This window comes from Xiphias gladius, chromosome 22, assembly GCF_016859285.1.
Source record: "Xiphias gladius isolate SHS-SW01 ecotype Sanya breed wild chromosome 22, ASM1685928v1, whole genome shotgun sequence".
In the NCBI taxonomy this organism is placed as follows: domain Eukaryota; kingdom Metazoa; phylum Chordata; class Actinopteri; order Istiophoriformes; family Xiphiidae; genus Xiphias; species Xiphias gladius.
This window is the reverse complement of record NC_053421.1, coordinates 894,633-916,599: the sequence shown is the minus strand read 5'-3', so window position 1 is coordinate 916,599 and position 21,967 is coordinate 894,633. Positions and strand designations below refer to the sequence as shown.

The window sequence follows — 21,967 nt, the reverse complement described above, 5'->3', positions numbered from 1 at the left end:
CCCTGTATAGGATCCTCACAGCAAATGATTGTCAGTAAACAGAAAGATGTGATAAACTCAGTTTTAAGATCAAGATGAAATAACTTACAATTCCATCTCCCGAAACACATTAATGTCAGGGTCATAAACTAGATAACAGGAATATTATAGGAATAACATTACAATAACATAAACTACAGTGTCACATACATGACCTCTGAATCCCCATACAAAGATAAAACAACTTGCCTTATAACATTAGTTGATAAAGTGACATAATGAATAGCAACACACTACGACTGTCCTATCAGTCCAGTAACCTACCTGCTCTGCCAACCCTGGAGCAGGTTAGTATATTTCCTTAGGACCCCCTCAAGGTGCCGCTTGCTGCGGGCTATTTTGTGGTGCGAGGGGCTTGATCCTGCGAAGCTGTCCCCGGTCCTGGACCCCACTCGGTGCTCAATAGCTTCCAAAGTGTGCGGCCTGCCACCTCGCTGCTCCTGCCTCCTGTAGGGGCTCCAAGCGCGGCTCTCCTGACGCGCTGACCGGTTCATGATGCTCTTGTGGCTTTTAATTGTGGCTGCTCCCGATTCGTTTCCACTCAGAAGGGGGGGCGCTTTTAAGCGTTTAACAATAGGCACAGAGAGCCAGGTTTTTGGCAAAGTGCTAGAGCGATGAGAGAGTGACATACAGGAAACAAGTGGCGCTTTACTCCAGCCTGCTCTGATACTACTGACAGACTGAAGGTATTTTCCGACAATTTTACTGCGATGTTCTTTCACGCTCAATCTCTCTCTCTCTCGGACGTTATTGCGTTTTTTATTTTGGAAATCCCGGGTTGGTCACTCCCCCCAGCCCGAGATACTCCCCTTTCCGGCGGCCACAGGGAATCAATAATGCAGTAAAATCTTGCAGAACATCATAGACTGAGAGCATCCAAACTGTGGGTGGTATTTATGTAATTCTAATAATATTATAGAATATAATATTACCACATATAGTGACAGACCTAAAAATATTACAAAGTATTATGTATGGATAGTCTTGTTTTATTTTGTACATGTATATCTTATTTTTGTCCCAGTTCCCAAACATGCAGGATTCGAAATTTGAACATTTACTACTGGCCTATTATCAGCCTTATTCCAGATGACATGTCAGGTGTTTCCTCTGGTGCCCACATTTTGCAGACTTTCCTCACTGGGAAGATTTAGGAATTGCATAATATAGACTTTAGAAGTAGTAGGTATGGATAGAAGATTTAACTGACGGACTAAATGACTAAATAATATGATTCCCAGTTGAAATGCACAATTGCATGCATTCGATATAATAAATACTTTATTGCAATACTGCACGTAAGAACCTGGGAAACGTGCAGTACTGCAGTTAGGTTTTTTAATGTTTCCAATTGTGCATTTCATGCCTGTAGTTATGATGTTTAAGTATGCATATGCATTTTGGATAACTTAATGAATTGATTAGTATACCTGGACATACAATTTTAAGTCAATACCAGAAATAAACAGTAAAGATTGCTTCTTTTCTACAGAGATATACCGTGTTGTGTCTGAAGTAGCCTCAGCAGGTATAAATCGACATCTTACTCTAACTCCTACGATATCATCATAATAGCCTATTGAAGGTAATCGCGAAAAACGCAATCTCGGCTGCATAGGTATCAATAAAAGCATTATATATTATTACAATGATTTAGTACAAATAACTCCATAATTCAAGTCATCATTTAAAGCAATATGGCGACTGCTTTCTAACGTAAACATTAAACAACGAGAGCTTCCGACAACCTTGTGTGCGACAGATTCTGTGATGTCATCAGCAGAAGACGCGGTCTCAGCCACTGTCGTTTGCCTTGGAGGGAGGTGTCCCTACGGTCTCCCCGTGCAGCTGTGCTTCTGTAGATAAGAGCCGGAGAGGGCACCTGAGGGCAGGCTTCATCACCCATGGCGTCTCCACTTAAAGTGTGCATAGTTGGCTCCGGAAACTGGTAAGCTGTCAGACAGGCTTTGGTGAGGATGAGGAAATGATCCAATGTAGCAACCTGTTGGGATGTTACATCTCTGAATAAACGGCCTGTTCATGGTGTAGTTTATTGCACGACCATCCCTGTGGCTAGGGATGGGTGTGATGATGATATAGCTGTAAGTGAGAGGTCAGAGGACATGTCAGCTACAGGAAAACAGGAGCTGGAAGTACTTAAGTGCCTTGCTCAGTGCATTTCATTGGAGGTTGGTCTTGACCCAGCGACTTTTCCAGGATTCATTCACATTTAGGGCTTATCCCTGCCTCTTAACATTACCAGAGGAGAAAAGCTGGAGGGTGCAATGCTCGCTAAAAGAAACATTTTTTGCACATTTTAAGATATATACGCTCACTCTGTTGCCAGTATATGCTGTACACCTAGCTGAAAGTAATGCAGTCTAATACAACAGTCCTGTAATAAATCCTCGCTCATGAATGCTTTAATGTTCAGTTTTTATTAAAATAGTTTTACAGAGGTGTTGATTCAACTATATGATCGTTTTGAAGGATATAGTTTGTTGTGCTGTCGAACTGTATTGCGTTATACAGAGAGATGTATCTGTTGTTTAGCCTACCCTCACTGATTTAAATGGGGTGCACAAAATAATTTAATACCTGTTAGTATAATGCAATGCAGTTCAGCATCACCACAAACTACATCCTCAAAAATGATCATACTGTTGAATCAACATCCCCTGAAACAGTTTAAAAACAAACTGAACTTTTCATGAGGGAGGACTTACTGCAGGACTGCACAATAAACTGGACACTGAGTGTATGTTTGAATTGATATAAAATATATATGACATATGTTGAGCATCTAATTTCATTGTTGATCCTGGGAATAGTACTTTAACAAATAATATTAATTCAATAGCTATTCAGGAGCTTTCAACCACATCTCACTGTCTTCATCAGTAGATGGAGCTCAAATAGTTGTCAGGGATGGCTGAGTTGTCATCAAATGACCAAGGTGTAGAACTTTAGAAGATCAGACAGTTGTAATATATGATAACCTACATACATACAGTACTACCAATTCCACACCAACTAGCAAAACTCTTTAATTCATTTGTGGAATGACAAATAAATAAATGTTATTTATACTAGCCGCATATCTCCACTTTTCCTGTTTGTCTGTTTGTTTGGGATTTTTTTGTACATTTTCATATAAACTGAAGAATGAAATGCATATCTGTCTGTTTCAAAACCAATTTAATTTAACTCAAAGACACAGCATCACCAAGCTTTAAATCAATTTCCACTGCTTTTCTTGTTTGTTTTGGTGAGGGCTGGCGCATCAACCAACATGTGTTTGTGAGAAGCAGACAGGTCACACATATAAATGGAGAATTCATTCATATTCACATTTACAATCAGTTTAGGGTTCACAATTAGTGATTAAGAAATTTAGTGATTTGTTGACTAAAATTTTGGCAAGTGAAGGCAAGCTGACCTCCTGACCTCTGCTTTGGGTGCAGGGGCTCAGCCATCGCCAGGATTATTGGAGATAATGCCAGGTCACTGCAGCGTTTTGCCACCACAGTGAAGATGTGGGTGTTTGAAGAGAACATTAATGGCAGGAAGCTCACTGACATCATCAACACGGAGCATGAAAACATTAAGTATCTGCCTGGATATAAATTGCCAGAGAATGTGGTAAGAGATAGGAGGTTTTCAATCCCCTTTTAGCCTTTATGAACTTAAAGACCACTGTACTCTGCAGAGCTTTGAAGCTGTGCTAGCTAGTACTGTACGTTGGTGGCTCAAAAAGGCAGTGTTAATTAGAAGAACATCATAACTGCATTTAATATAGTTATTGAAATGTAGTAATTGAAATGTTGCTAACAGTTCAGTGCGACTAAGAGTTAAATAGATGTGACTTTTTAGCCAGAAATGGGCCCAGTTTTAACCTAGGTGTTTAAGACTTTTAACATTAAAATCCTCTAATCAAAGCTTAATGAGAACTCACAAGACTACTCAAAGTCCACCTAATGCATAGTTTTGATTTTTATGTCACTTTTGTTTACTCCACAGGTGGCTGTCCCAAAGGTCCGTGACGCTGCAGAGGGAGCTGACCTGCTGGTTTTTGTGGTCCCTCACCAGTTCATCAGGAAGCTCTGTGATGAGATGGTGGGCTGTGTCTCTGCTAAAGCTCGGGGAATCACACTAATCAAGGTAATAATGCTTTCTCCCAATCATTGAACCGCAGTGTGTAAACCCCTCCAATGACTCACACTGACTGTCTGATTCATGCACCTGTTATGCTTAACAATCTTTGCATTGTTGCTTGGGTCCCAACAGCTCCACAATGCCACACACAGCAGAGATACACAGTTTTTGAATGTGCGTGAGAGGAGACTGGAGTTTAAATCTGACTGTGCTGCCTGTGCTGTCCCATGAAGACATATTCCAGCTCAATCTGAGTCCCTGTGTGGTAGAACGAGGTAGTTAAAAATTCTCACACACTCTGTGTTTAAACTGCTCTGAGCAGAGGCTTGTCCCAAACTTGACTTCATCTCAGTGTCAGCTGAGTTATGGCTCACCCTGTAGCTGGCCTCAGCGGCTTTCATCATCTCAACACTCTTACTGTCGATGACTTTCAATTAATGCTCAGTCGTATCAAAGCTTTAATTTCAGTTTGATACGGATTTTGAATATTTTAGTGGGGAAAATGCCATTTCATGGGTTCGTCACATGCCTGACAGGATCCAAATGGAGATCCATATTTATAATAAAGTTTGGTGACTAGACATGGAGAGCAGCTCAGCGGTGTGTTCTCTGTGATGTTACTCTTAACCAGTGATGAGGAAGACAGCCCCTCACCTTTTCATACTGAGTTTTATGTAGCCAAATGTTGTTGATTTTCACAACAAAAATATTAGATGAGATGTGGGATGATTCATGACCTTGGAAGCAGCAGTTAGACAACACCTTCTTATCACAAGGTCCACTTAATTGGGTATTCCAGAGGTTTCAGCCACATCTTGTGGCCTTCATCAGCAGATGGAGTTTGTTCAGTTGTCATGGAAATGGTATAGTTTTCATCAAATGACTGATTTTTGTCATGTGGTAAACCGGTGGTTGCAGAGGGGTGAAGATGGTAACCCCTCTCACAAGAGACAATCTCTATCTCTCTTAGAGATGGTCTCCGGTGTAAAATGTGCCTGGTCACTATCCTGCACAGCAGACGCTAGGTGTTTTGGTCTGTTGTTCACTGACATTTGTCTGTTTCTGCTGTTCATTCAGTCTCTTGTTTAGGGTCATTGCTGCATTCACTAAATAGCTTTGTAGACTTCGACATAGTCTTATAATGTCTGTTTAACTATTGCACAGTGTTCTGATTTGTCAGAAGCTGAGTCGGCTACAAATCTGCTGTAACCTGCCTTTTTATAGAACTTATAATTCCTCTCTAACAGAACAGGCTGTGTCTGCTCAACTCCAGGGCTTGTTTGGACTCTTATCTACATTTCCATTGCAACCCATATGACAGAGTTGAAAGCCTTGACAACACTCAACTAAACACACACACCATCTCTCTCCAGCTTTTGTGTGTGTGTGTGTGTGTGTGTGTGTGTGTGTGTGTGTGTGTGTGTGTGTGTGTGTGTGTGTGTGTGTGTGTGTGTGTGTGTGTGTGTGAATGGATGAATGGATGAATGAATGAATGAGAGGCAAACTAATGCTGTCCTTGTAACTTTGGCAAACTTGTGGAAGTGTATAGAAATGGCACAAGAAGTCCATGAGAGAGCACTCAAGCATGTACTGATTTCACTGCGGTACAGCTCTGAGGCCTCACTGACTTATCAGTAAACTTCGTCGAAGTCTGTAAATCTGTAGAATAGAAAAGAATATAATAGAATGTTATTGTCCACCAGAGTTGAAAATTATCTTTGGCTCACCAAAACATAAAAGCATCTCTAAGGGCTACACTGGACGTACAGGGATAAAACTGATATTGATCTGACTCCTGGAAGCAAACAAAACACATCTTTACATGTTTGACTGTAACTTTTAAATGTATTGCATACTATGTAAATACAACAGTTTTCATGTAAATACAAGTGTTTGATACAGTTAAAAGTACAAATTAATGTATTAGTGGTTGTTCTATAGCATTTAAAAATCGTTTATTTCTTTAAAACACCATGTTTTTAGTTCTGTAATGTGAAGGCAACTGGACTATCTTGAAGTTCTCGAAGACGTTTCGTCTCTTATCATGGCTAACAGGTGGTGTCTCAGACCACCTGTTTAGGTGGTAAAATACAGTTCAAAGTTCACTCCCAAGACAGATGAACACCCATCCACTGTGTGTGTGTGTGTGTGTGTGTGTGTGTGTGTGTGTGTGTGTGTGTGTGTGTGTGTGTGTGTGTGTGTGTGCGTGTGTGTGTGTGTGTGCGTGTTTGATGTGTTCTGTGTCTCCATGTGAATTTGAATAGAAAGTGTGTGTCAGCCCAATACACTTTCTTCATCTTCAAGTATGATAGAAACTTTTCAGTATTTCATCATCTGTCTTTGTTGTCCTCCTGTGTCACTGTTTCTGTGCCCCAGAAACACATTTAGTCAACATCAGCAGAAGAGGAGGAAATCAGAGGAAGATAAGATGAAATTGTGACGTATGAGAAATTTGGCTTCCATATCCATATTATCATCATGTTCTGCTTTACATACCTGTGGCTATATGTGTTATGATTTCCGGAGTTCAGAATGAAAGATACGAATCTGCATGACATTAACACAGTATTTAGAGATACACTCAATGTCCTGCTGCCTGCTGAGCAGCATCAGTTTGTGCTTAATCTCCCTTTTTCCCTCCACGCCTCGCTCACATATCTACCATCCCTCACCGTCTGCCTGCAGTCAAACATTCCTCACATCTCTCTGTGTCTGTCAGGGGATAGATGACGGTCCTGAGGGCCTGAAGCTCATCTCTGACATCATTCGAGAGAAGATGGGGATTGACGTCAGCGTCCTCATGGGAGCAAACATCGCCAATGAAGTGGCAGCTGAGAAGTTCTGTGAAACCACTATCGGTAAGAAGGATATATGTATGTGTGTGGTTAAAATGAAATGATAGAATATTATGTTTGAATAATAAAATAGCCTTTAATGTAAATTATATCCTGACTAGATAAAGGCTGATATAAATATTTGAGAGTTTCAGAAAAATCTGATAATGTCCAATATAAATTTTTACCATTAAATACATGAACAATTATTACATTATTCAGAATACCTCTACACTTGCTTATTTATGTAATTATCCAATCAGCCAATCATGTGGCAGCAGTGTAATGCATAAAGTTCTGTGGATACAGGTCAGAAGCTTCAGTTAATGTCCACATCAAGCATCAGAATGGGGAAAAAATTTGATCTCAGTGACTGGATTGTTGGTTCCAGACGGGCTGGGTTGAGTATTTCTTGAAACTGCTGATCTCCTGGGATTTTCACGCACAACAGTCTCTAGAGTCTAAACAGAATGGTGTCAAAAACAAAAAACTTCCAGGAAGCTTGTTGATGAGAAAAATCACAAGATAATGACCAGACCTGTTGGAGCTGACAGAAAGGCAGGCTACAACTCAGATAACCAGTCTTTACAACTAAGGTGAGCAGAAAAGCATCTCAGAATTAACAACACGTCAAACCTTGAAGCAGGTAGGCTAAAACAGCAGAAGACCACTGGAGGTTCCACTCCTGTCAGCCAAGAACAGAAATCTCAGGCTGCAGTGGGCACAGGATCAACAAAACTGGGCAGTTGAAGACTAGAAAAAGGTTGTGATGAATCTGGATTTCTGCTGAGGCATGCAGATGTTAGGGTCAGAATTTTGTGTCAACAGCATGAATCCATTGACTCAACCTGCCTTGTGTCAACAGTCCAGGCTGATGGTATTGGTGTTATGTTGTGGGGAATGTTTTCTTGGACACTTTGGGCCCCTTAATACCAATCCATCATGGTTTGAATTCCACAACCTATCTGAGTTTTCTTACTGACCAGGTGCATCACTTTATATCCACAATTTACCATCTTCTAATGGCTACTTCCAGCATGGTAATGCTTCCATGTCACTAAGCAAAAGTCGTCTCAAACTGGTTTCACGAACATGACTACATGAGTTCACTGTACTTCAATGGCCTCCCCAGTCATCAGATCTGAATCCAATAGAACACCTTTGGGATGTGGTAGAACAAGAGATTGGCAGCATGAATGCGCAGCTGAAAAATCTGCAGAAATTATGTGACGCAAACATGTGAACATGGACCAGAATCTCAAAGGAATGTTTCCAACATCTTGTGGAATCCAGGCCACAAAGAACTGAGGCTGTTTTTCAAGCAAAGGGAGGCCCTACCCAGTATTAGTATGGTGTTTCTAATAAAGTGCTTGCTGAATGTATGTTGATGCTGATATTTCTGCAGCAAGATAAATTCAGCTAAAAATATCAGTCTCACTCTAAAGTACATACAATATAAAATGTAATAACAGCAAATTTTAAAATAATAGTATAAAATATCAATTTAAAATTGTATACAAGTAAAGAAACCCCATTTGCAAACTAGTTTGGAAGAAAAAGTAATAAGAAACTTAAGAAAGTTTGTACAGGTCTGGAAAAGTTTGGAACTTCAAATTAGTGATTTTCTAAACCTTTGTGGGTGTTTTGCTCTTACTGTGCGCATACATACGCACAATGCACATAACACCAAAATATCAAAACTGAAAAGTGTTCAAAAGTAACGTTTACTCGAGATTTACTCAAGTACTGTACTTTGATTTACTTCCTCACAGTACAGTACTTGATTTCCTGTATTCATGTCCTTAAGCATTTACACTTTATGCCACTATTTTTTACACCACTACATTGATTTGACAGTTGGTAGTTTCTTTGCAGATAAATATTTCACATACAGAACTTTATGATCAGCTAATAATATATGACACGTTATATGATTTATATATTAAACTACCCAAAAATATATAAAGTAGTAAGTTTAAGCTCTACCACAACCAGCTACAACATTTAAATAGTTTTTATATGTTATTGCATCAGTAAAAATAATCCAATAATATGATGTGTTTGTGTGTAGTATTATAAAGAAAATTGTAATCCTGCATATGAGTACTTTTACTTTTAATGTTTTAATAATATTTTGATGATAATATTTATGTGTATTTATGTCAGTAAAATTTTAAATGCAGGACTGTAATGTGGTAGTTTTACATTGAGGTATCAATATTTTTTCTTAAGGAAAGGGTCTCTGTGCTTCTTTCACTACAGGCTATTAACGATCTAAAAAGTGATGACATACTCAAATAGCAGATGTGTTGGAGTTGATTGTGTGACTGGATATTACTTGTTGACCTGGGCTGCAAAAAGCTGAGTTTCTATTTGAATAAGAGGGATTAAAATAAACTGTAGGCTGTGTAATTTTCCGTCTTTGTTATCTCTTTTTTTAGAGAAGCAGTGTCACAGTTTGTAGCAGAGTAAGATTTCAAGACTCTGGAATGGAGGCCGACGATATGTACTGTATGTTTTGTGAAATCAGAATGAGCTAATCAAAGGAAATTGCACATAAAGGTGACAATATGATAATGGTCTGACGTTTTAATATATGTAGGTGAATTTGTCATCATGTCCATGGTAAAATGAGGGGAAACACAGTACTTCATGGCTGTAAGCATCTTAAAAATAATAAAGAATATTTAACAATAATAGTAATGTATATATAACATTGTATAATTAAAGGAAATATACTGTAATGAATACAAACTTGCTCAGTTTACTTGTTACGTCTGCCAGGGTTTTCACGTGTCTGTTTGTTGGTTTGTTTATTATTATCACTTTCCTGAATTTTTCACCTTGGCAGAGGTATGCGCTCTTCTGAGTGCCATTCTAGTATTTGTACTGTGTGTGTGTGTGTGTGTGTGTGTGTGTGTGTGTGTGTGTGTGTGTGTGTGTGTGTGTGTGTGTGTGTGTGTGTGTGTGTGTGTGTGTGTGTGTGTGTGTGTGTGTGTGTGTGTGTGTGTTCAGGAAGTAGGATTCTGGAGAACGGCCTGCTGTTCAAAGAGCTGCTGCAGACTCCAAACTTCAGGATCACAGTGGTGGATGATGCTGATACAGTGGAGCTGTGTGGGGCTCTGAAGGTACGCACACTTGATACAACCACACTCACATATATATATGAGGGTGAGGAAACTAATAGTACCACTTACACACCTACTAGTAGGGTATACAGTTTCTGTAGTCCTTGTTATTGCCTACCAGGGTTTTTAGCAGTCCAAGCACCAACAGTGTGGGAAACCATGCTGTTTTTGCTCAGATTTCTTTCTTTTTCCATAAAATATCAATTAAAAGTGGTTCAGCAGCCCAAATGTCAGATGTGACATTTGTATGGTAAGTACTTCACAAAGAAAAACAAAGGGAAAAAAAACACTTAAGTTAAGAATAAACGTGCGCTATAATAAAGGTAAACACATTTTTGTTTATAACATCCTAACAGTATATTACACAATACAGGTATAATATGTATCATGCTTTCCTTATCCGGACTGGCACTTGTAATGCAATGTGATTTCATGCTGATGTTTTTACTGCCTACACTGATTGTTTAGTTTGTTTTATTTATTTACAATATTTACACATATTAGCACAGAAAAAAGATTAAATTTGATTAAAAGTTGAATATGGGATATTGACAAGGATAACCATGTCTAAAAATAAATGATCAAATTGATTATAATATGTTGGCTTCATTAGTAAGGAAACTTTACAATCAAATGTAGGAGAGCAAGAGACTGATTAATGACTGAACCATCTTAGAATATTAGAGCAGACTGTAGATTTAAACAAGGAAATTACAATTACAAAGGTAAATTAAAGTATATCTGATAAGGCTTTGGAATATCCCCATTAACATAATATGATGAATGGACAGTAACGTCCGTAGTGTGCATTGAAGGATGACTGCAGGATGACTGCGTTTCTTAAGTGGTCTCCGGCAGCTCAGGTCAGCTGCCTGCATGGTGCTTGGTGGTCCATTGTAGGTTTCAGTAGGCCACAAACTGTGGGGTGTTGAGCATACAGGCAGGAAAAGTCTTTGACAGATGTTACAGGTATATGCACCGTTTAATGTGGGTGTGTATACTGCATGTTGCTGAGATAGCGTCGCCAACCCACATTGGTCAGATGGCGGTTGTTTAGATACCCACATTAAGGGGTCTCCAGCAGCTCAGGTCAGCTGGCTGCATGGAGCTTGGTGGTCCATTGCAGGATTCAGTAGGCCACAAGCTGTGGGGTGTTGAGCGTTCAGGCAGGCAAAGTCTTTGACAGACGTTACTGGTATATGCACCGTTAAATGTGGGTATGTATACTGCATGTTGCTGAGATAGTGTTGGCAACCCACATTGGTCAGATGGCGTTTGTTTAGATCAGCACATTAAGGGGTGTGCTAAAGGGGTCCTGCTCACACAGGTGAGGAGAGAGACTCTGGATCTCTGCTGCAGAGGTTCACTGTCAGGCGGCCTGGTTTATTTGGCCAGATGAACCTATGGGCCAACATGGCACGGACTTGGGAAGTTACAACAAATCGCTGCTGTTTCACTAGTCCAGGAAAAAAGACAGCCATATGAACAAAAAAAAGACAGCCAGGCTGATGTGGAAATAAGGGCAAGTGTCCAAAGATTCAAGACAAGAGAATAGTTTTCCCAAAATCATCATTATGTCATCAAATGACACCAACGTGACTTGTTCAGCACAGTGGAAATGGAAGTTACCCTGACAACTATTACTGCTGTAATATGCATCAGAGATATAATTTAATTCAGAATAAGAGTCATAAAAACTCTAACGATCCCAGCAAGGAAATTGCTTTGTTACAATTGCTCAACACTCAGTTAGTAAAGGAAGTAAATAAGTAAAAAGTAAAAGCTACTATAAATAGTAATAATAAATACACAGTAATTGAGTAAAAAAAATGAACAAATGCAAATGTGAAATGTTGGTCAACAGTAAATGTACAGTAGTGTAACAGCAGTGCTCTGGCTAACCAGAGCACTGTGTAGAGGGTGGAAGTTGTTTTCCATGATAGAGAGGAGTTTTGAGTGTAGATTGATGAGGGAAAAAATGAATTTAAACATTTTAGCATAATGCTGCAACATAACAAAATATAAATAAAAGGGAAGGGGTCTTAATACTCTCTGAATGTACAGTATATACAGTGCTTGTCAGCAGGTTTTCTGGTTAATACATTGATGAATAAAACCTCTGTCAGTAGTAACTGTCAGGGAGTTTTAAATTTTGCTGGTCTCAGTTCATTTCTCCTCAGTTCATTCTCTGCTGTCATTGATTTCTCTCCAAAATGTGGAACAAGGATAGATTTATTACTGCCATGCATCATCTTGTCCTGAGCATTTTAAATGCTTCAATCTCATCTTGCAAAATTTCTGACAAGTCATCGACTGCATTAATTGATGATTAGTTGATTAATTGATGTCCACCAGGACCACTAAAGTGGTTGCTACAATACAGTTTTTGTAGCTTAACTGGATAGGATAGCCACAGCCTACAGTAACCAATCAAGTTGAGGTAAATCAAGGAACTGCGTGGAGTTGTGTTAAATGGCCATGAAAATGCAGTATTGTTGCATTTACTTACTATCTGTAAAAACTTGCCACAACACAAATGAAAACTAACCCAATTTTTCAATACACACCACAGACACTGTTTTCCCACACAAGCTGATAAAAACTAGCCCAATTGGTTGAAACACTTTGGAACGAAACAATCTTCAAGTCTCCATTGCTTGATTTTATGGAATAGGCCTGAAACCAAGAAATACTTTGAATCATAACTGTTAATGGAAAAGGGATCATCCAAAAAGAGGTTTGTGTGTGTTAGCAGATGTTGTCATCCTCTTTCACACACACCAACATCCTGTGGGTCATTCTCAGTGCATGGGGAGAGTGGCAGAGGTAAAGAGGTTAGAGACCTGGTTAGGGACTACTACAGAGAGAAGTAGGCCGTATACACTACTGTACATTGTTCAAATATTACCATGTGTTATGCATGTCCAGTATGTTCTACAGTAGTGCTATACCAAATTCCGAAAAAAAAGGTTCACTTTTTATAAATTTAATACATTCATGACCTAGAGGACTAATCCAAATGTTTTTGCTAACCCCAGAATTTATTGTAGTACCAGGATCAGGACAAAATCCCCAGGACAAAATTGAATGATGTGCCATGAAATTTACTGAGCACACGCAATTAGTAACACAAATATGAAGTGAGCACATTCATGCTTCAAAGAGCTGCATAGCGTCAAGTGACGGCCTTACTTAGTGGGAAAAACTTTTTTTTGTCTCACAAAAAGTTCTAAGAATACTATTATCATTAGCATGTTTTTTTCCTGCTGTATGTGCGCTGCATTGTGGGACATTAAGCTGTGCCCCATCGCCTTGTTATATCCTAATTATAACAGAATTTGGGGTATTTAGTGAATGAAAAAAATGCACTCCTTAACAAATATGGTGATTTGTCTATTGATTTTGCAATATCAGTAAGAGAAAGTCTTCTAGTTCATATGAAAATTATGTCTTAATTTATTTTATTTTAATGATTTAAGTTATTTTTGTTTAATGATTTAATATATAAATTATTGTTTACATTAATTTTCTCATTTATTTTATTTGTTTATTAGCATGAAATACAATTTCTTCATATCAGCGCTACCTTCAATTTCCTGTGATGGTTATGTTAAGCATTTCATTCACCTTCATACGAGTGGCTATAAAATGTTGCTTCTATATACTCTGTATGATCATACCTTTCAAAACCTTCCGCTTGCCACTATAACTAAACTACAGTTTTTGTCACCAACCATATATTTGTGCATGTGTATCAGAAGATTTGATTTCTAGTCTGCATAGAGATTATACTGTGTAATCTTAAACTGGATTCATAGTCAACACAAGAGATTAGCAGGAATCCTGCCATAGATACCTATGGCATGGGTTTTGATTATAGTTTTGCATCAAATTTTCTGTCCGCTAGTGATCAAAAGCAGCTTAAAAAAGCTGCTTTAAGTACATTACACAATATTCTAACAATGAACTAATGTACTATTCACCTTAAACCAGTCCATCAGTGTGATCACAACACCTCTGTTGTCCAAGTCATTATTAAGTTATTGATGCACTTAGGTGAGTGTAATGTACTTTATATGAATGTATGTGTTCTTTCTCTTAATGTTGGGAGCAGAACATTGTTGCAGTGGGTGCAGGCTTCTGCGATGGGTTGCGTTGCGGTGACAACACCAAGGCAGCTGTGATCCGTCTGGGGCTAATGGAGATGATAGCCTTCGCTAAACTCTTCTCTAAGAACGACTCTGTTTCTACGGCAACCTTTCTAGAGAGCTGCGGTGTGGCTGACCTCATCACTACATGCTATGGTGGCCGCAACCGACGTGTGGCAGAGGCCTTTGCTAAGACAGGGAAGGTAGGTGCACAGTCACCAGTGACTGTGTAGAACATGACATACCAGTGGATCTAATGGACCTTCACTCTCTCTGCCTTTGCTTTCTCTCTACTATGACTGTCCAATAATATCCACAATACTTGACATTTATTTAAAACTTACTTTAAAAGCATTATTTTCAAGTTTTAAATGAATATAACTACTTTCTTATAAATAGCATGTATTTTGAGTTTGATTAATTTGTATTATCTGCTTGTCCCACTCAGAGCATTGAGGAGCTGGAGAAGGAGATGTTGAATGGTCAGAAGCTTCAGGGTCCTGCCACCTCAGCTGAGGTTTACCTCATCCTCAAACAGAGGAGCCTGGTGGACAAGTCTGTATACAACCGTCTCTTTCTTCATCTGTCTGTAAATAGGCCTTTGTGTTTTTACTTTTTACTTTTTTTAGTATGTAGGGGTGCTGTGTGTACCATTTTAGAGCATTAATGCAGTAATGTTTAGTGTTAATGTGTAGTCTTAAAGGAATAGTTTGAAACTTTTAGGAAATACACTTACTTGCTTTCTTGCTAACAAAGAGATGGTCAGATTGATATCAATCAATCAGTCTTGTCTATGTGTTCACCACAGAGCTGAAGATGAAGTTTAATCTGTACACAAACATACATACATACATAAAAAATACAGGTTGTAATTTTACGGGGGATACATGCGGGAACTGTTTCTTTGTGAACAACAGTTTATCCCCCAACTGTTCACTGGTTGCCAGGCTACTTCATGGGGAAGACAAATTTTAGATCTCTGGGGATCTAAAATCTGTATCATAAAGATTTACATTGCATATAAACTGGGCCTTTGTGGTTGAGGGTGAGGCTTTAAATAGTTTTAGCATAAAGCTGCAACATAACAAAATATGGATCAGATTTGATCCATCAGTGCTCTGCCATTCTTCATCCTGCTTCTAATGTCTGCTGCTCCCTCTCTTTCCTTCAGTCTCTTGTCTGACTCTGTCCATCCTCTCTCCAGTTTTCCTCTCTTCACAGCAGTCTATCAGATTTGTTTTGAGGGGAAGCCAGCCCAAGAGATGATCTCCTGCCTGCAGAGCCACCCAGAGCACATGTGATCATCCAGTGGGTCCCATAGGGGATTGCTGAAGGGATTAATTCAACTTTTTTTTTTTTTTTGTACCAAGATCAGTTGAACTTTAAGTACTCATGCTGTCAATATAAATAGCATGTAAAATATAATGTCCTTTATCAATTCAAGTAAAACTAATATGGACAAAAAGAAACCAGAAAAATGGAGTTGCCAGATTTCCAATAGTATTTTGTTTGAGTACAATAGGGGAAATTGGTCTCAGTCTTAAAATGCAGGGAGACGTCAGGACTGCTGTTCTAGATGTGACCTTCTCTACTCAAGCTAATTTTTCACTCAAATGAGGACATATCCAAAGCATTCGCAATCTGAGGTGTAGTGTAACAAAGCAGATATTACTTTTTGAGCTACATAGCCAACTTTAGATACTTGACAGTTCTGCTTATTTACTGTATCTGTCAAAGCCGGTCTCTGGTTGGAAATATTTCCCCTCAGCTGCTTAGAAAACATCTTTAAGATCTATTTGTTATAATATCAAAGCATACTCCCCAACACTCAAAACTGAAAAGCAAAAAGACGGTTACAAAGATTTACAACCTATTCAACCTATTTAAGTACTAGAGCCAGATAACTTGATGTGTTGATATCCTTTTGAGTTTTAATTCCACATGTGAACAGGGCTGTTTTTAAGACATTTCTGGGGTCAACTCTGTGTTGTTGTGTGTTTCTCTATCTGGTGTGCTGTAATGTTACAACCTTTTTGGCCAATACATCTGCCTCTGGCTTTTTCTAGCCAGTATTATCACTGAGCTGCCACAGATCTAGCATGGTGACATTAAAAAAAGAACTCACACTCATACCACACAGGATGCTTTAACAGTTTTCTTCCTTCATACTTAAACCAACCAGCGCCATCTTGTGGCTAAACTGACCATATCATCAAACTATTGACATATCCATTTAAAGGATGACTCTGGTTTATTACAACTATTTCTTATAGTCTGATATTATTAATATTAATAAGATTGTACTCACCATGTTAAAGGAAAATTCTGGTGTTTTTCACCCCAACTTGACTGATCATGTCCTAAAGCTTCCCGAATAAAAACAAATTTCACATAAATCATTTAAGGATTTGTCTGTGAGTCGGACCCAGAGCAAATGCAGACATTAGCCCCTGAGATTAGCTATTGTAGCTAAGTGCTTAGGGATCATTGGTTGAATGATACTATCTAATAGACGCTCCTGGTTAGTACAGATCTAAATTTACTTATCAAAATCTTAAAATATTTCATCATTTGCTCATGCTATAAGTGGCTGATATATTGATTACTCATAATGGCTTTGTTTGGTATTTGAGACTGATAATATTGCTCTGAGTGTACTACATTGTAACGTGTTATGTACTTCCACCTGTTTTAGACCGAGTGTACTTGAATTCCATTTATTGCAAATTGTCCAGAAACTATTAAGTACCCCTATTTTTCTTCACTTATGAATTTTTTTCCTAAAAGGGGCTCATTTAGCAGATGACTACTCATGAGAAAATCATTGATCTGACTGCTAAGTTAATGGGTTTTACTATCTTTTGTGTTAAATTTTGTTGCAAGGTGGCCAAAATAGCAATAGCTAATCAATCTACCAATCTCAACACAAATAACCTGCTTGCTTTCACAATGCCAGACTTGGTCACTGCCCCCAAATGCCCATATGTGTATGTGAAAGAATAGAACCACTTCCTGCTTCTGCTGTACTCACTGTAGTTGTGCACAGTTCTCCTGTGCAGTGAGGGATTATTAGCAACATTTCAGATGAATTCACTTTCAAACTTCCAAATAAAGTATTTAAATTAATCTGGATAAAACAGGGGTTTGTTTCTATAGCCAGACTGATAATCTAACTAATCATGTTTCTTGATCTGCTTCATTGTAATGATGTCACTGTGTTCCAAGATCTCAGCTATTGTGAGTAAAATATTATCATAACTGATTGAAATTATGGTTCCAACTACAACATTTGGATCCATTCAATAATAAACCAGACCATCCTTTAAATGTCACACGGTCAGTCAGGCTGTCTGATTTTATTTAAAAGCAGTTTTTCCCTGTTAATGCCCCTCCTCTCAGACCGAATTCTAGGGAAATTGATCATTGATGTTCTAAGATGCACTATGGTGACAGGTATGGTGTTATACATATTTTTGGAATTTTTACTGCTGTACTCTGTAATTAGCGATGCCTCCTTTAAGTCCTCTTGTTTTTGAAAAATGGCACCCTTACCCTGAACTCTTGCAAGTAATATATTTCCAGGTTTGTGACCAGATGTTTGAAATGGAACCTGTGTGTTCTTACTGTGACAGTACAGTGTTAATCTGCAGTGAGTGTTTCATCAGTTTCTCACATATCAAAAGACAGGTGCTGTTATTTACTTGAGACGACTAAAAATACCAGCCATTACAGGCCTGCCTGTAGACACCAGCGTGATACTGCATCTGTGTCATACTGATGCACTTTAGTCATGTCCTGCTCAAGACCAAGAGCAATAGACAATGTTTTGTCACTAAGATCTGGATAGTTACTGTAGTATCTTTATACCTTCACAGAGTTTGTATTCATATGTTGTCACTGCCACTCGGGTCAATGTATAGTAGTGTTTAAAAAAAATCAAAAGGAATCCTAATTATTGTTATTTTAAAAAAAGTATACTATTGTACATCAAAAAATACCCTGACAATATGTCAATAAGGTCTTTGGGAAAACCAGCATTAGCTCCATGTAAAATATATCAGGTATATTTCTGTGAGCTTTTCTCTTTAAGCTGCCTAAATGTTGCCAAGTAAAACTGTATAGAGCTCATATGTTTGTTATTGCGTATGTGTGTGTGTACATATATAGATAGACAACTAAATAGTTGTGTGTTTTTTTTTGTTTGTTTGTTTTTTAATTTTCCTGATAGACCTGTTGGGAGTGTCACATGTGGTCACTGTGTGGTAAACAGTACCAGATGCTTCCCATTGAAAAGTTTAGGGAAGTGGCTGTAAACTGTTCTTTATCTAACCCAGCAACATACATCTGCCGAACCAGAGTTAAGGTATGGTCACGTTATGTTTCTGTTCCCTGAAACTTCCCCACACTCGACCCCACAAAAGGACGAGATTTCACTTTTATGATGCGAGAAACATACTGATCGGCGTGATCCCACACTATAAACTGTGTGTTTGGGGGGGGGGGGAGTTTAACTAGGCTCCGTTTCTGCTCCAACGCAACGTCATATGGCGATATCCTGCTTTGACCAATCAAATACATGCAAGCACACGCTCTTGATGTATTACTATTAGTGAATTCCATATTTCTACTGTTTACCTCGCAGCTGTCCAGACAAAAGATAAAATAGTTGCTACTGTGATAACTTTCCAGAGTTGTTAAATCCTTTCTGTAAGTATTACAAAACGTTGTGCAGTGTTTTGGTGACTGATAAGCCATTCAAACTGAATTGGTGACACTAATCTTGGATGCCCATCTTGACACTGTGGTGACTGTATAGATCTTCTGTGCTGCCAGGTTAAAAAGTTTTCACTATATATATTATGAGAGGCTGGACCGACATGGATGTAAACTGCAACTTGACTGGTTGGCGGATGCACACAACCATGAGGCGGTAATTCTAGTCTAAGAAGCTCACCAACACCATCTCGTGAAGAGAGCATAGTTTAGATTTTCTTCAAATTGGCAGCTTTCATGTGTTTTGTGTAGAAATAACCAGTTTAGTGTTGTTCTTTTATGGTTTTAATTACACTCAAAGACACTGTGTAGGTTTATTAAATGTGAACATTTTTGACTTTGGTGACTCCTAGCGGTAGTATCAAAAGTGACACATTAGCAGACAACAATGCATCCCAATACCTGAACCCACCCCCACTACCACACTGAACAGACACACACATACACGGATCTGACCTGGTAAATTTCTGAATAATATGAAAGATACTATAATTACATACAAACTCTACACATTGTAGAATCAAATGTATTAACAATGGGATAGAGAGCTAGTGTTACTTGAGTCTGATTTTGCCTTTTATTTTTTAAAATGTAACATTAGTCAGGTGGATCATGGTGTTCTGTTGATGTTAATCAGTGTTTTTCTGTTCAAATAAAATTGATGTTTCCCTGGATGTAATGTTTGAGAAAATAAGTTCCGGTCATGTGTGAAAATACCTTATCCAGAATAAACTATACACACACTAATCATAATCTCTGTACTCCCAGCACGTTTTAAATGAAGGAATGACTGAAGTGAAAGTGCTTACTTAATTTTACTTAATTTGATGCAGGAACTCTAGCTAGTTTTATACATGGCCCCCCCAATTTTATAAGACACAAAGTAAAAATGTTAATATGGAGTTAAATAAACTGAGAAATTTGGTATCTTCATTGGTGATGTTCTATAACCCACTGCACTTGCTTGTTTCAGGGGCTTTTGACCTTCATTCACTTTTTTCATCCAAGAAGATTTGAGTCTTTGGCCATGAAAGACTCCTTGGTTGCTACATCTGTATGGTAAAGGCGTAAGTGTGTTTCAAACAAAGTACTTGTTGTATCATGGTACTACATCCGAAACCCGCTCCCCACACACCTTTCTGGCATCAGAATTAGGTGGCTATGTCCAACAGTTTTTGTCACTTTCAGACACAGACAATCACACCCACTTTCTGCAGTCATTTGTCAGGGGTGTGGATGGGAGAAATTCAGTAGACTTTAAGCTTCTCTCTCAACCTCTCTTTTTTTCCAGTCTTCACACAACTACTTTTCACTTTTACTTGTCTCTTTTCATTTGAACAACAGATCAATGTCTTTGTGGAGAAACTGTATGATTGAAAACATCTTGCCTGTGTCCATGATGGCAGGCTTTTCATGCCACCTCCAAGTTTGTTCAAAACAGCTTACAAACACTTTGGACAAAACTAGCTTGTTTCAAGCATTTAAGCCGGCTTTGAACTCTGTCTGAACTGCTTATCGGATGGTCAGTTAGCTTCAAAAGCCCCCAACCCCCACAGTTCTCGTTGTTTCTACTTCTTCATTACAGGAGATATTTATCAGTACAATTATGTGTATGGATGGCATGAAGACAAGATAAAATTGTGGGTTCATTTTGTCTTAAAAGTTTTTAGTACAAGTTTGAGTTTCTGCAGAGATGTCTGAAGAACATTAAAGGTAGACTATTCTAGACATGGCTTGAGTTGGAGATTAGCCATTCACATACAAGATTGTATCAACTGTGTAAAATGGATATTATGAGTGTGTTGTGGTACTAATATTGTTCATGCAGACCCAGCACAGAACCTCATAGTACCCGCTTGGTTAGTGTTCTATCAAACAAATGTGCGTGAAACCAATACTGAGCTTGATCAAGACCAAGACAGTTATATGTTTACTAAAATTTTCCAGTCAGCAGTTTGACGTTTCCTGAAACTTGAGGCTCCTTCAGCAGGGCCAGTATTGATCTGCAGGAACAGAAGCAGTTGATGCTGAGCCAGAGGTGGTTGAATCCAGAGCTGGAGACTTGATGTGGACTCAAGTCAAACTCGAGTTACAAAAAGTCCCACTGGCTGATCGTATTGTATGTATGTATGTATGTATGTATGTACTGTATGTACTTGATTTCATGTAATGTCTATCTACGTTAAATCACTTATGTGTTGGTCTTGCTTTGCCAATAAATTTTTTTTTAAATTAGTCTATACACATAACTGAGTAGCTAAGTTCTTTCTCCTTTCTCCAGCATATCACCTATTCTCCACCCTTCAGCTGTGAAAATGAATCTGACTCACAAATCATTTATTTACTATTTACTGCTTTTAGTTATTTAGAGTTCCTTTTCATTTTTTTTAAATATTTAAAATTATAATTAATATATTTTAATTTGTCAATTGTATGAATTATTATAACCCAATTTTAATGTTGCCTGGGCTGTTTTAAACAAGAAGACAAAGGGTGTGTCCATCTACGGTAACAAGGGATTTGTGATTTAAAAAACATCTAATAAAGTATTTTTGTGTAAATGCTCCAGCATCTTAATTATACATGACCCTAACTGTTGAAACAACATTCAAGTTACCGTAACCTACCTGTCACCAGTGCATACAACATAAAACCAGCAGGACACTGCACTTTCATATCATCCTCAGACTGAAGTTGAGTCATGGTAGTTAAATACAGCACAATATGTCTGGATGTGCATTCAGCTAATTACTATTTGCCTGTCAGGGCTTTGGATTTTCTTAAACTTTTTGATCCCATCACACTTTACGTGTGCCCATCGATCAGAACTAATCTTTATAATGTTAATAACAAATTACTAATACCAGAGACTGATGTTGCTTTATTTCCT

General features: G+C 38.3%; 2 protein-coding genes across 4 annotated transcripts in view; one reads left to right on the top strand and one right to left on the bottom strand.

Moving 5' to 3' along the window:
* LOC120783927 (oxysterol-binding protein-related protein 10-like) overlaps nucleotides 1-1,945 on the bottom strand; it is a 149,275-nt gene extending 147,330 nt beyond the window's left edge. Inside the window, exons 1-2 of the mRNA XM_040117334.1 lie at nucleotides 1,788-1,945; nucleotides 304-645 (exon numbers count right to left, since the gene is read on the bottom strand). Of these exons, the coding sequence (XP_039973268.1) occupies nucleotides 304-645; nucleotides 1,788-1,945 (500 nt within the window). The remainder of the gene's footprint in view (nucleotides 1-303; nucleotides 646-1,787) is intronic.
* On the top strand, nucleotides 857-21,129 carry LOC120783924 (glycerol-3-phosphate dehydrogenase 1-like protein). Of its 3 annotated transcripts, none has more exons than XM_040117331.1 (9): nucleotides 857-922; nucleotides 1,823-1,987; nucleotides 3,504-3,681; nucleotides 4,060-4,200; nucleotides 6,914-7,052; nucleotides 10,044-10,156; nucleotides 14,271-14,507; nucleotides 14,753-14,859; nucleotides 15,509-21,129. In XM_040117331.1, exons 2-9 carry the CDS (start codon nucleotides 1,944-1,946, stop codon nucleotides 15,603-15,605), a joined length of 1,056 nt encoding a protein of 351 aa, XP_039973265.1. In that variant the 5' UTR covers nucleotides 857-922; nucleotides 1,823-1,943; the 3' UTR covers nucleotides 15,606-21,129. The 3 variants fall into 3 exon arrangements, with proteins under 3 accessions (XP_039973265.1, XP_039973263.1, XP_039973264.1); XM_040117329.1 differs by having other exon boundaries at nucleotides 878-922; nucleotides 1,802-1,987; XM_040117330.1 differs by lacking the exon at nucleotides 857-922 and having other exon boundaries at nucleotides 1,801-1,987.
* The last annotated feature ends 838 nt before the right edge of the window (nucleotides 21,130-21,967 follow it).